General features: G+C 39.8%; 1 protein-coding gene across 3 annotated transcripts in view; it reads right to left on the bottom strand.

Moving 5' to 3' along the window:
* Positions 1–299: 299 nt before the first annotated feature.
* LOC134815899 (cilia- and flagella-associated protein 53-like) overlaps positions 300–14,556 on the bottom strand; it is an 889,273-nt gene continuing 875,016 nt past the window's right edge. For all 3 annotated transcript variants that reach the window (XM_063824503.1, XM_063824501.1, XM_063824502.1), the window contains exons 9-13: positions 4,967–5,137; positions 4,674–4,778; positions 4,388–4,499; positions 3,897–4,009; positions 300–954 (exon numbers count right to left, since the gene is read on the bottom strand). In XM_063824503.1, coding sequence (XP_063680573.1) covers positions 736–954; positions 3,897–4,009; positions 4,388–4,499; positions 4,674–4,778; positions 4,967–5,137 — 720 coding nt within the window. In that variant the 3' untranslated portion in view covers positions 300–735. The remainder of the gene's footprint in view (positions 955–3,896; positions 4,010–4,387; positions 4,500–4,673; positions 4,779–4,966; positions 5,138–14,556) is intronic.

A 14,556-nucleotide genomic window follows, 5' to 3' on the forward strand; every position in this document is an offset into this window, starting at 1 on the left:
GTATCAACAAGTAAGTTAAGATTATACCTTATAATAACATACATGTTAACATTAATGGGTATTAATGTATATTAGAGAAATTTTGAATAATTTTGAATAATTTTGAATAATTTTGAATAATTTTGAATAATTTTGGGGAATTTTGGGGAACTTTGGGGAGTTTTGGGGAACTTTTTTTTGGGGAACTTCAGAAATCTTGGGGGACTTTCCCAAAGTTCCCCTTGGACCCCCCCCTGAATAATATCTTTGACCTGCATTATCTCCGTAATTTAGCGTATGACAAGAGATATTGGCGGGAATTGCAATGAAATTTTTGATTTTTAGTTTTCATTTTAGGGAAAGATTAGACTTGGGCGTTGTTTTTTAAACTATCCCTTGTTTAGAACTTTGATTTAATAAGTTTAAATATACATCTTTCTAGGGGTCGTCCTTCTAAAGTCTACACATTTTTAACAGTTCGAAAACCCAAATCTTTGAATGATATAAAATCGAGTTTAATCTAAAATACTTTACTCTATAATCTGAAACAATGTGGATATTTACAGGATAGTATTTACTGCAGTACAATAAAATGGAAATCGTCTGAATTTATTAATATTTGGCGTTGCGCTGAATAATCTGATATGACTCAAAATATTTTACTAATTAGCGTGTAATCCGGTTGACCATTGGCTTCTTTTGATCTACAAAAGTACAAACAAACAGTTTCATCTCTAAAGTCCATTGCACACGATTCTACCCGAACAGTCGGTCCTGAGTGCGGTGGTATTGCCTCAGTGGGTGAGCTCTATCGATATTCTGTGTCTGTAGAGCAGAAGCCAACTTGGTCTGATATCTGACCTCGGCTTGGTTCTGAATATCCAACTCTCTTGTTCTCTCAACTTCCTCTCTGTCTCTGATGCTGGAAGTGTAGGCCACTTGACTCATCAGGTCCGACTGATACGCCAAATTACGCTGAAACAAGATACGTGTTATGATATTGTATGGAATCTTAACATGATTTCAAAAACCTTTTAATTCAGTCGCTGAAGCGGCAATAATGATGGCTGTCAGAATTATGAAGTCAGGTGTATTATGAGTTCCACATGAATTGATTTGCAGATCTTTCTATTCTAGATGAGTCAACCATATTAAAGTATATTAAGATGTATATTATAATTTATAATGTATATTAAAATGTAGTTTTTTTTCGAATTGAGGAATATACTTTTAATATAGTTAGATGAGATTTAGATTTGAAAAATTTTCAAAACGGTATATACAAATCAACAGGATTATAAAACGGAAATATAAAAACCGCTTTGTCGGCAAATGCCAGGGCCCTAAAAATCCACTCAAAAAACCTCGAAACAGGACCCAGAAGCTTGTAAGCCACTGAAATAAATAAGGTTCTGAGACGATTCTACGCCCATCCTGAAAATTTCATGGAACAATTTTGAAAAATGAAGAAGCCTTTTTTGGTGAAGTCCTTTTTGCGAAAATCGGGAACAATTTTGTTCATTTTTGGTGGTATTTTGACCTTAATTTGCACATTTCTATAGATATTAAGCTATAAATCTCAGATAATGTATATAGATTCGGTTTAACTTTCATGTAAAGTTTGTCTCTGTCAAAAATATTGATAAGTGACCAATTTATGGGCCAAAATATATCAAATTTGGTGCATATTCCCAAATATGGGCATATGGTTCAAGGACCACTAGCTACAAGTAGAGCACCTAAAATTTGGGTTTTTGGGAATTTTGAGGTGGTTTTGCATAATTGGGCCAAAAAGGAACCAGATATGGACGTGGCTGCTTCGCAGGCATCAGTAGGTGGTTGGGGCCGTGGACCCCCTCAAAAGTTTGGTCACTGCCCACTGGTCCTCGGAAACAAGTTAAAAAATAATGCTTAACTTCAAAACTGGTAATCTTTGGTGAACATGGCGAGAAAGCTACATCAAAACTGGTAACTTTTGACGAACTAATAGTAACAAAGGTTCATCAAAATTGGTAACTTTTTATAAACTTGGCGAGTAAGGTACATTTGTGGCACATCTAGCTAGCTACATACCGCTTATTGACCGCCTAGTAGCCAGTAAATTACCATCATCTGGATAGTGACGTGGTTATGGTGTGTAAATAGGCGCTCCGTAAAGAACGATAGGTTTAATAAGACCATCAAAGAGTGTTGTTAGAGAGCGGAATGATAATTTGGATTTGTTTACTGAGCTTTTCATGGCATAGAGTGCACGCATGGCTTTCTTTTTGAGCTCAGTTCGGGCATTAGTGAATGAGCCGGATTTGTGTATTTCGATTCCTAGATAACAGTATGACTCGACTTCTTCTAACAAGTGATTACCAATTTTGAGGGGAACCGGCTGATAATTATCAAAACGGGCATTTAATTTCATGAGTTTAGTTTTATCTGCATTAATTTCGACGCCCCATTCCAAGCAGAAATTGTTCAAAGCATAGAGTTGATGGTGACAAAAGTGAAAAAGAGAGTGGCGTGCCACACCCTTTTTAAACTCTATAAACAGTAACTAGGTAAAGACATATCATCATACTGATAAGCCCAAGATAAAGGCACTTTATTGTAACGTCTGATTTAGCGTATATTTTTAACAAATAACCGATTTTACTTTACAATTTAGATCTCGTTGATAAGACTCAGATCACGATTCTGTAGCATACAGGAACTCTGGTTCTCGTGAAAGAATCTGATTTGCTCTATATATATTTTACGTTATTGATAGATTATACATTTTTATTTTCTAATACCTCGGACCTCCACAGGCATAAGAATCAATTCAAGATGGCAGCGAATGAAAATGTTACTGATACTTCTGGTCATAAAATCAAAATAAAATGTGGTAGCTGTACTTGTAGCGGCTGGTGTTATTCTTCCAAAAACATCCGCGAGTGCTAATGGCATGGTGCCAAAACAACGTCCACGTCAAATGTCTTAAGGATAATTTAGGTTGTACAAGCTGTTGTGAAAGTCTTATTCCTGGATTTTACGCGACTTACTATGAAATTTACGATGACTACAACAAGCTTAATGTCGCTATCTACAATCCATACGCTCAAAATAGTCGATGTAATCTTATTGGAGACGCCATGACCAATGAAGAGCACCAGGATTCAACATGGAGTGACATTTCGGCTTTCCTAACTCACTGTCAGTAGAAACAGCAACGTAATGTGAAAAGGTCGACATCCTCTCAACTTAAAACATTTTCCATGAATATCAGATCCCTTTTCAAAAATATTGATCAACTAAGAGAAGATATAGAAATATATGATAAGTATGATGTATTCACTATTCTGTTTTAACGAAACTAACTGCACATTAGAAAAATTGCCCAACGGAATAAACGACGTTACATTATATGGATTCCATGACACATGAACCGTATATCCAGGATTGGATATCCCAATTCCCAACCCTGAACCCTCAAATACTAGCGACGAATTTCACTTTATCAAGCTCTACCAGTGCAAAGGATATAACAGAACAAAAATAATTGGAAATGTTTATCGTTCTCCGCTAGAAAACCTGAAGCATTTCTTGAAATTTCAAAAAATACACTGCACAACCTGGGAAGACACTCTCGCAAACATATGACGTTACATGGAGATTTTAACCTGAATCTACTGAAGCATAGTAGCAACCAGGCATGTCAAAACATTATAGATATTGCATTCATTTCATTCAAATTGTATCACGTCCAACTCGCATAACAGACCACAGTGCCACGCGTATTGATCATATCTACACGAACAATCTTGAGGATAAAATAGGCTGCAAATTGCAATGTATTAACGACAGATAGTTACAACAATTATTAAAATAGTTGTTTTATTGGGTTTTATTATACTAATTAACACATAAGGCAATCGCGACTGACAAACCTGCTGGGTCCGCTGAACTTTCTGTTTCTCCAGATGCTCGTGCTCGGCAAATGCTTCCTTTAACTCCTCACGCTCCTTCAAAAGCACATCTCTCTCAACTTGCTGTTGTTGCACTAAAACAGGGTTTTTAAATTCTGTTATTGACATGCATATTTACAGAAACGCTTAGCATGTTAATTAGACGCTCATGCAACCTTAAGAGGGTTAATCACAAAAATCAACCATTGACGATGCTACCAATTGATTACAAAAAGAAAATGACTGGAAAATGAGTGTAAATGTCAAATAAGTCGTCCTAAATCGCCGATTTTCAAGGTGCAATTTCAGTGGCTATGTATCAATATTGAAAATTACTAGATGTAAAATTAGCTTTAAAGATAGGCGTAGTCATGGTGACGCGCGTAACTATTATGTTAAAGAGTGAAAGTTCATGCTTTTCAAGCTAAAACGGAATTCGCGCGTTACAGTAACTGGTTGCACTGTAAACTAACATTTTTCAGCGATTTGTTGTTTTCTTATGACAACCATTTCCTCTGTCATCTTTCTTCTCGCTTCACGTTCTAACTGCCACTGCAGAACACGTTTCTGCCACTGTTTCTCAACCTGAAATGATGAGGGAAAATGAGCGTACATTCGAATAAAAAATGTTTAGATAGTTATTTTCCAATCGATAGGAGAGTATGAGTATAAAATATAGACATTTTACCAAAAAGTTTTAGAAGTAATTAAATAATTATAACCATCTCATTGTAAAATTGGCTCTAATTTAAGTCGTACCTCCTCGTCTATGAGATTCTCCAACTCTCGCTCAGCTTCTCTCTCCTTTTCCATCTGTTCATCCAAATACCTCATGTATGCTTGAGCCTCAGAGTGGAGCTCACCCTGAGAGAAAATTCAGTTAAAAACCACGAAATTAGTGCCAAATTTGTAGAATTTGTTCTTTTACAATTGGAATTATAGCTGACTCATAAATACTAACACCAATGCAAGGATAGACCTTATAATCAGTATTCAGCATACAATTTACCAAAGAGTTTATCCTAAAATTATCTCGACCCTCTTAATGCTACCTTCCTCTTGACAGCCTCTTCCTTCTCATTTTCAGTCTCAGTAAGCAGCGCCTCTAATATTTTCATGTCAATGGCAAGCTCGCCTTGAAGTTCCTTTGCCTGTCGTCTTGCCTTCAGCTTTATTTGGTTGGTGTGGTGTTCTCTTGCTTCAGTTTGTTGTGTTCTCTTCACCTGTTAAAAGAAATCTTATTTAGGGATCAGTTTAAAATACACAGTATTTTGGCTGTGATGAGCAATGAAATGGCTTTGAGAGTAGAACAAGTTATCGAGCCCAGTGGCGTAACGAAGGGCCCCGCCGACCCCCCCCACCCATCCGCCGCTGTGCATAACGCAGGCAACGTTACGCCACTGATCGAGCCAATACTATTTTCAATTCCGCACATTCCTAGTTGTAGGGAGAACATTAATATATCACATTGTAATATTGGTTAATTGTCATCAGCTAGAGTTAATTTGTTAAGTCGATTAGAGACGGAAAACGAAAGCACCATGAATAGCTCTTTATTTGAAACATGAGTGTTTTAAATCACATAACTTGCTACTTAATATTTACTTAGAACTTTATTGAAAATGTTGTTGATTTTGCAAAGACGAAATAATAGCACTGGATAATCAATTTGCACACTGTACATCGCGGCGTCGCTTCATTCGCGGAAATTTTTTAACAGTGCCAGAGGCTGTCAAGACTGAAATGTAACTTAACAAAAATGTTAGGATATGTTTTGTGCACCAATTTTAAACGACTGAATAAGTTAGATCAGCACTTTGTTAGACAATGTTACAAAATGCCGATACCAAAATGGACCACAAAAATGATTTTTATAGTACGTAATTTAAAGAAATTCGTACGCTAATTAAACAGAATCTTGCGAATTAAGTACTCAGAATGCTTGTACAATACACTGCAACTGTCACTATGCTAAGTGTTGATAGTGGTCTTTAATTAATACACGTTTTCGAGCTCACACGCTAAAATCGGACGTTGTTGACAACTTGAAATAAATGTTTGCAACTTGAAATAAATTTTCTGGCTTTATCTTTTTATAAGCTTAACAATCATTACATTTCAGTTCTAAATGCTATCGGTCATTATACATTCGTGTAATAGGAGATGTTGGCTGCAAGGTTGCAACTGTGTGGCTTCATGAAACACTCGGACTATGTCAACGAGTAAAGAAACGATGTTTGAACAATGTCAATGAACATCTAAAGAACATAGTACATTTTGAAGACTCTATATTGCACAGTTACAAGTATATCATAACAAGTACTGATTCAAACTGAAATTTGTCCCAGACACGAGCTGCTCCATAAGTTTAGAAACATTCCGCATTTAGGGGGGGGGGGGGGGGGGACTACATTCCGCATTTAGGGGGGGGGGGGGGGGGGCAACGCCGCATTTACCAATCTATATTTAAATCTGGGTCACCAAACACAGATATCGAGTGCAGATGCATTTCCTGTACAAGCATGGGCCCAGCACTAGAGTTAAGCTCCATGGCCAGAGTTGAGATCAAATAATGAAATTAAAGTAGGACTGGAGAGTGGAGCAGTCCTCGGAGTATAGGTTTAAACTCAAGCTCAGCCTGCATGTTGTGACCTGATCTGATAGTGCTAATACTAATAGCCTTCACAACTTTTGGTATTCGATTTACTCAAAATTTTTCTCATAATTCAAAAACTCATCATTTCTCATTTTGCTCCGCAAATTTTCACCACTGACAATTTATTTTAACAATGTCCAATATAAATATTTAATATAGAAAAGAAATTCGCTTGACAATTGTGTAATTTTTGTGAAACTTGATTTCGAGAACAAATTTTGACCAATAAACTAGGGCATGTGGCCGAACTTTTGAGGGGAGCGCTCACTGTTGCTCAGTACCCACGGGACGGGGCACCCTTATTTGGCTCAATAAAATTTTCAGGGTCAAATTATATCAAACAATTCATTTTGATTTAGGCATTTCAAAAATGTTCAAGGTCTAGTCAATCATAGGGGGGACTACACATAGGTTCGCCACTTGTACACGTTGATTTGGTTTGATTTTAATGCGCGTTGATTCGAAAAAGCCACGTCAGCAACAATATTTTCAACAATCGCCCTGGCGGCCATGCTGGCCAGCCAGGGCACAGTCCCGATCGCTCCTGATCCACCCCTTGGTCTAACTTATGGTCTAACTTATGGTCCTGGCACAGTCCCGACTGCTACCGCTCCTGTACTTAGTCTAACGTACGATCCTGGCAGCAACATCTCAGATGGCGGAATAGATTGGAACTGCAACACTAAACAGAACAGAAACTCAACAAACATCGAACAGACACCGAACACTATATACTACTCTAGAAATGGTTTGGACACTTTAAATGATTGCTGTAATGGCCCTTATCAGTCGTACAAAGAGATAAGGACAACTATTTGTAAAAGTACATTACACGCAATAGAACACATTATAATTGTAATTGTACATTGCACAAGACTTTTCGAGCTAATATTCCTGGAGCTATTGCAGTCCTGCTTTAAAGCATTGATGAATATTGTAGGAACTTGCATGTATTATTTTGATGTATGGGGTAGACAAGGACATGACTTTATAGTGTGGTTTTGGAATGTGAGTTATAGTTTCGAGCGTTTAAACAGCAATTTGATTTATAACATATGCAGCAGATATATCTCTAATGTTATGAATGAACTTAATGACGGTTTTATGACGAGTATGTTACGGTCCTCTTGCTCAGCCATGTCACTGCTGCATGCCTCTTCTAGGTTTCGTTCCGCGCCCGCTGGTCTTTCCCAGCCAGAGCCCACTAGTAGAGCTCCGCCTCCTCGCGCCTTGTCTCCGCATGCGTCGCGAACCGCGTCTCAACTGAGTGTACTTGTCTTTCAGCATAGCAACTCCCCCACATACACTCCTCACAATCCCACTCACAGTGCACAGTGTGACAGATTAGGTAGTGACCGGTCTTTGCGAGCTGGGGACTGGTTTCAGATAGCTGTAGTTGTCCTTCTGAGCCTCTGCTTCCTTGTTGCGACGCTCATAGCCGTTACTTTGCTGCTTTTACTTAGGGAACTCAGAAGCAGACCACTGGCCCCTACCGTTCCTGTTTACGTCAGTGAAGAAGTAGAAAACCAATGTCTTAGTTCTAGTAAAACCTCGTGTAAACAGATCTCTCAACCCGGTTGTTTTTCCAACTCAATTTTTGATTTCTCTGCTTTGAAACTTGGTAGTTTGTTTCCACCACCTTGGCTGACTAATGCAACAGTGATGATGGTGAACGGCTCTGGGAAAACAGACGAGGCTAAGGAATCAAGTGAAACAGAGGATAACGACACTGATATTACTGAAGTAAGTGCCACTGAAGGTCTCCTGAAGCCGACCAACAATGTGCTATCATCTTGCCAGGAAACTCCCGACAAGAAGCTCAACAGACGTCTAAGTAACGTGAGCTGGGGTAACACTGAAACAAGTGATGATGCTGGATCTGAGTCAAGTCTTTCAGGTTCACAGACAAAGAGTGATACAAACAGGCGGAGCACAGTGTGGATCAGAGATGACGGTGAGATATTTCTTGACAAAGGGAAGTCCTGCAAGCTTGGTTACATAAGCGACTACATCAGTACTGAGAGCAATGCTAACCTTTGTGCAGAACTCACTGCTACTGTTGGGAAACTCTGCACACCAAGCAACAAAGATAGGTACAAAATCGTCCTCAAACATGGTGTGGAGACCAAACTGACAGATGTTGATCTAAAAAAGGGGGCAAAGAAGCTTAAGAAGACCGCAACCCCTAAAATGTCTGAACTATCCGTAAACCTGGACGAACCGTCTGAACTTTGCTCTTTTGTCAAATGCCACCAGGATCGTATCAACAAAACGGTTGAGGACGTTTTTCAGTTGGATGTTAAGTTTGACAAGACCACTATTTATCGGATGAGTGACCCCTCACACAGTATTCCATACGGCAACACTAGCCAGGAAAACAGCAATTTCTCTCCAGTAGTTGCAGTGTTGGCACTTGGTCTGAAGGATCCACGCCCCATGTACATCAAGACCCAAGCTGGGAGTCAAGTAACCCACAAAGCGGCCCTTATGTCTGGCACGTTGTGCGTACTCAGTGGCAAGACAGAGTTGAGATACAAACGCTCGATACCTAGAGGTTGGGGAAAAGTAGAAGAACAGTACTTGTACTTCCTGATATTTGAACAGAAATGTCCAACAGAAACTGACAGCGCCCTCAAAGGTCCGCAGAAGAACCCTCAGTCAGACATCACCACGGAACAGGCTGAAGAAATGAACTTCCCCCTCCTTAAGACTCCCCCCACTGTTGTTCGAGTAACGTCTGTAGCAGACAACCTGGATTATGAAGCAGATGGAGGACTCCTGCTTGCATCAACGATCAGTGCAGTTGTAGGGAAGATGGATGAGGGAACGGTAGATAAGGAGCTCATAAGAAGTCAAGTCTCAACTGCAGGATCTTTATCTGAAAAGCGGACAAGACTTCAGAACAAAATGTGCATGTCAATTGGGGAACTCTCCATGTCAGCAGCCAATAACTCGATGTCTCACGGCATGAACTTCTCACGATGTGACTCCCCGAGGATCGAAGACGTGGAAATGAAAGATGACATTGCATCAGTGCGTAATGCTCAAAAATGTGTGGAGAACTCTCTAAAGCATGTTGTGGATTCCATCGTATCTGTCAAGGCGAATGTAGCAACTCTCCAGGAAGCGACCAAACAACAAACTCAAAAAGACATCTCGCCTCACCCAACCAGCAACACCGACGTTTTGGATGCGATAAGTGATTTGAAAAGTGCAGTGAGTGATTGCAACAACAGAATCGACAATCTGAGCAAGACAAATGTGTTTACACAAACGATAAAGGAGTGCAATGGTAAAATTGATGACCTTGTGGAGAACATAAACGGCACAAAAGATGACCTTCAGTCAATGAGGAAGATTCTGAACGACCTTAGTCAAAATGGAGTAGATATCATGAAGAAATCGGTGGAAGACATGGGGAGCTACTACAATAGTGTCTTCTGCGATGAAACAAGGGAGCACATTAAAGACATCCACGCGTATGTAACACACCAAATGTGCGAGGTCGCAATTCAAACTGACCCTTTGATAAAAGAAATAGCAGCGTTAGGAGACCAACCGAACCTAGCCTCGCCTTCGCCCAAATTTGGTTTCCCCGATCCAATAAAGCCCTCCCTGAAAGTCTTGGTCGAAAGTGGGCAACCCATCAACGTTTGGCTTGTTACCGATTCAATTATGAGACACATTGATGAGTCATGCTTGGAATTTAGGAAATATAGGTTGAATTTCAAAAGAATCGACTTTACATGTAGTGAATCACTGACCGGTGAATACATGATGGGGAGCAAAATACCAACAGAGAAGCCTCAACTAATATATGTACATCTCGGCATCAATGATATACACAAAGGAGAAGACATTACCAAAATCATCGACAACTTCAAGATCTTTAATGAAATGCTAGAACTAGTATCTCCCACCACCAGACTGGTCATCTCTTGCCCCCTACTGAACGGAAACACCTACCAGAACCGACACGTCTTTTCCTTGAGGAGATCCCTGTCCTTATTGGTCAATCAGCAGCAAGACGAGGACCCTAAAACAAAAAGGATTTTCCTTCAGAGAAATGATAAGTTCTTCATTAACACTCAGTCCACTTCTAAGCAGAACTTGATGTACTTCCGCGATAATCTCCATCTATCAGAAAGAGGAATGCATGCAATCACCAACACCATGAGAGACACCCTCGACAAGATCTTCAGGGAGTTTGAGCTTCCAGTCTAAATTTTAGTCTTCAAATCATGACCACCAACCCAACCTCTTGAAAAAATACTATGAATTTACAATCCAAAATTATAAGCTGGAACATCCAATCAACAAATACAACTTTTGGCTCTAAGTTTGATGACCCTCAATTTTGTGCCGTCTTTGACAAGTTTCCTATTGTCTGCCTTCAAGAAATAAGACAACCTGTCAAACACTCGGGTTACAGGTCCTTCAATAAAACCCGCCGGGACAAAAAACATGGTGGCGTATGCATAATGGTCCAAAACGAAATATCCAAAGGCGTTAAACTTGAAAAATCCACAATTGAAGATGTTGTTGCCTGTAAACTTGACAAAAATTACTTTGGCGTAGATAATGATATATTCATTGTCAACTCATACATTAAGCCAGCTAACACTTCCTCTAAAAACTCAAATATTTCGGGCTTTGACACCATCCGTGAACTGGACCAATTTCTTAATGTTCTTTTAAGTAAAGGTGATGTCATTACTTGTGGTGACTTCAACTCGCGTATCGGCCATGACATTGACTTTATCAAAGAGGACAAATGTGGCTACGAGAGCTTCATTCCCCTGCCAGAAGACTACACCCCACAAGAACTTCCAACCAGGAACTCAAAGGACAAAAAGTCGAACAATTACAAAAGACCCTTTCTAGAAATGCTTGTCAATAATGAACTCCATATTCTCAATGGGAGAACTTTAGGAGACTCATATGGTGACTTCACTTGTATTCAGACCAGCGGTGCCAGCGTTGTTGACTACTTTATTATATCACCAAACTGCAGTAAGTATCTAAGTCATATGACAATCCAGCCGTTCACTTGCTTTTCTGATCATAAACCACTACTCCTGGCACTCAACTTCTCTCCTTCCAACACTCTTGTAAACACAAAGGCACTCCATGAAACTTACGCTCGAGCCCCACTTCGTTACAAAATAACTCCTGATAGCCTTTCAAGCTTACGGGATACAATGATGGACCCACTTGTGGAGGAATGTTCCAAAAGCCTCTTAGAAACAGATTATCCCGAAGATCTCCTAGGTACATACAAATTAAACGAAGATATCACAGTACACTTGAACAAAATAGCAGACAAATGTCTCCAAAAGACCAAACATCCCAAAATAACCAAAAAGGGATCAATAAATAAACAACCTTGGTTCACACAAGCCACCAGAGAAGCTAAAATATCTTGTACTCGTGCAGCTCAAATTGTTTCTGATTTCCCCAATAGCGATTATCTTCGAAAAAATTTTTACCAAGTAAAAAATACGTACAAAAGTTTAATTGACCGTACAAAAAACAAATATCTTGACAAACTGAATACAGATATTGAATCTGGTAAAATTCTTAACTGGAAACAATTCAGAAAACTGAAAAAATTCAAAGGAAGAGTTGACAAATTTGATTGCCATGACATGGACAACTTTCAAAAATTCTTTGGTAAACTTTATGCCAATGCACATAGCACCATAACTGTAGAGAATAAGGAAGAAATGCTTCAAAATGCAGAGGCTATTAACAATAATTTCCAACCATCCCCTGCACAATCAATACTCAATGGCCAGATCTCTGTGGACGAAATATCTACTGCGATCTCTTCACTCAAAAACGGCAAAAGTTCCTCGGAGGATATGATATGTAATGAAATACTGAAGACCTTGTCCACAACAAACACACAACTCCTTTGCAAAGTCTTTAACCGCTGTTTGGACACTGGAACTTACCCATGGAACAACAGCATTATTACACCCCTACACAAAAAAGGCGACAAAGATAATCCAGACAATTACAGAGCAGTTGCTGTGAGTAGTACAATCGGAAAACTATTTTCGACCATCATGTTAAACAGGATAATCAAGTTCAAAAATGAATACAACCCGGACCCCATAAATCAACTTGGCTTCGCTAAAGGAGCTCAAACATATGACCACATACTCACACTCAACACCATTACATCTAAATACAAAAAGCTCAAGGTTCCCGTCCAGGGACAAAAGGATTTCGCGGTTATTTTGGCCAAAAATCGCGGCACCGCGACAAGCCAAACTAGGCTAATTCGCGGCTAATTCGCGGCGGGAATTTCGAAAATCGCGGCATATTCGCGGCGAAAAATCGAAAAATCGCGGCGAATTCGCGGCAAAAAATAATGTATTTACAGTGCTTAGTTAGAGTTCACATATTCTTTGACTATTCTATTTGATCGGCTCATGTCCCATGAGGATGTGATCTCATCATATGATCTGATACAGGCTGATGGGGGTCCATAATACTATAATACCTCCGCCACTGAGTGCTGCGCGCGATAATTCCCGACAGCTTGCTGGAGGGAATTTGCGGGCACGAAGTTGCGGAGGTATTATATTTTATAATACGTTCCGGTTCCGATTGCAGAAGGGGTGTAATCCGATACGTGCGCATCATACAATATAGTGTCTAATATATAGAACGCCAGTGTTATTTGTTTTGAAACTTGCCGCCAGCCAGTCTGAGTCTGGGCTGATAATACCCTCGCTTCTCTTGCGGGAAAAATGAGCAAATTATCAGCCCTCGGTGTCCCCGAGTTTTAGTGGATATAATTCCCGGAAGGTATTATAACAACAAGAGCTGCCATAACTTTTGACATGATCTCAAATGTTGCAATGTCATACGTACTGTATGACATATCTCGTTATCGATACTATATAACTTTCAACAGACGACAGGAGACATCATCATTCGACCATCTACACTTCACAACTATAGCAATGGAATACTACGAACTTTTCAATCCAATTCCCATATCCCTACCTATCCCCATCTAGTATCCAACCTATCCCCATCTAGTATCCAACCTCTACCCCTTGAAGCTTACATCAACCTGGACGAAATCCTTACCCCGGCCCCCTGCACGAACCTTTTAGAAGTTCTAACCACATCCCGAGGGAAGCCCATGATTGTTCCTTATGTGGTCTACGACGAGATTACATGCTCTACAAAATAGCTTCCCATTGTCAGCATAAAACGATGATTTGCCAAATTCAGCCACTCCCGTGGAAGCTGTTACATTGCCCTGTTTAGCCTGTTTCGAGCGTTTGCTAGACGAAGGTCCAGCCGGTTTGTCGGCAGGCCGTTTGACAAAGCGGTCCATTATAACAAGCGAATACAATACCAAGCGAATAACGATGACGTTATCGATGACGAAATATCTGACAAGTGACGATTCAATAACAACACTGATTTAACATACTGTTCGATTTCTTAATCCATTGTATGTCTTCTGGTCAACTTTATGTCGTTTGGTCAAGTTTTTTATGTCTACTGGTCAACTTTATGTCGTCTGGTCAACTTTATGTCGTTTGGTCAAGTTTTATATGTCGTTTGGTCAACTTTATGTCGTCTGGTCAAGTTGTATATGTCTACTGGTCAACTTTATGTCGTCTGGTCAAGTTTTAATTTTATATGTCTACTGGTCAACTTCCATATACGATAAGGGAAGGCAGGCCTCCCCTTCGCAATACGAGCTCGAAAGCGGGAGCCCCGCCTTCAGAGGTACGTATCGAGAATGACTCGGACAGAAAATTTTCTAAGTCAAAATTTTTCAAAGTTTTTCTGGAAACTACTTTTGTTCATGTTTCATGCTATCCTGATCATTATGAGCCGAAAATATTTTTTCGGTTTTCAAAGTTCAACATACCCTTCGATACACGATTTTGGGCTCGAGGGCTCCCCTTGTAATGCGATCTCGGAAGGCAGGCCTCCCCTTCGCAATACGAG

This window comes from Bolinopsis microptera, chromosome 5 (genome assembly GCF_026151205.1).
Source record: "Bolinopsis microptera isolate Bmic1 chromosome 5, MBARI_Bmic_1.0, whole genome shotgun sequence".
Classification (NCBI taxonomy): Eukaryota; Metazoa; Ctenophora; class Tentaculata; order Lobata; family Bolinopsidae; genus Bolinopsis; species Bolinopsis microptera.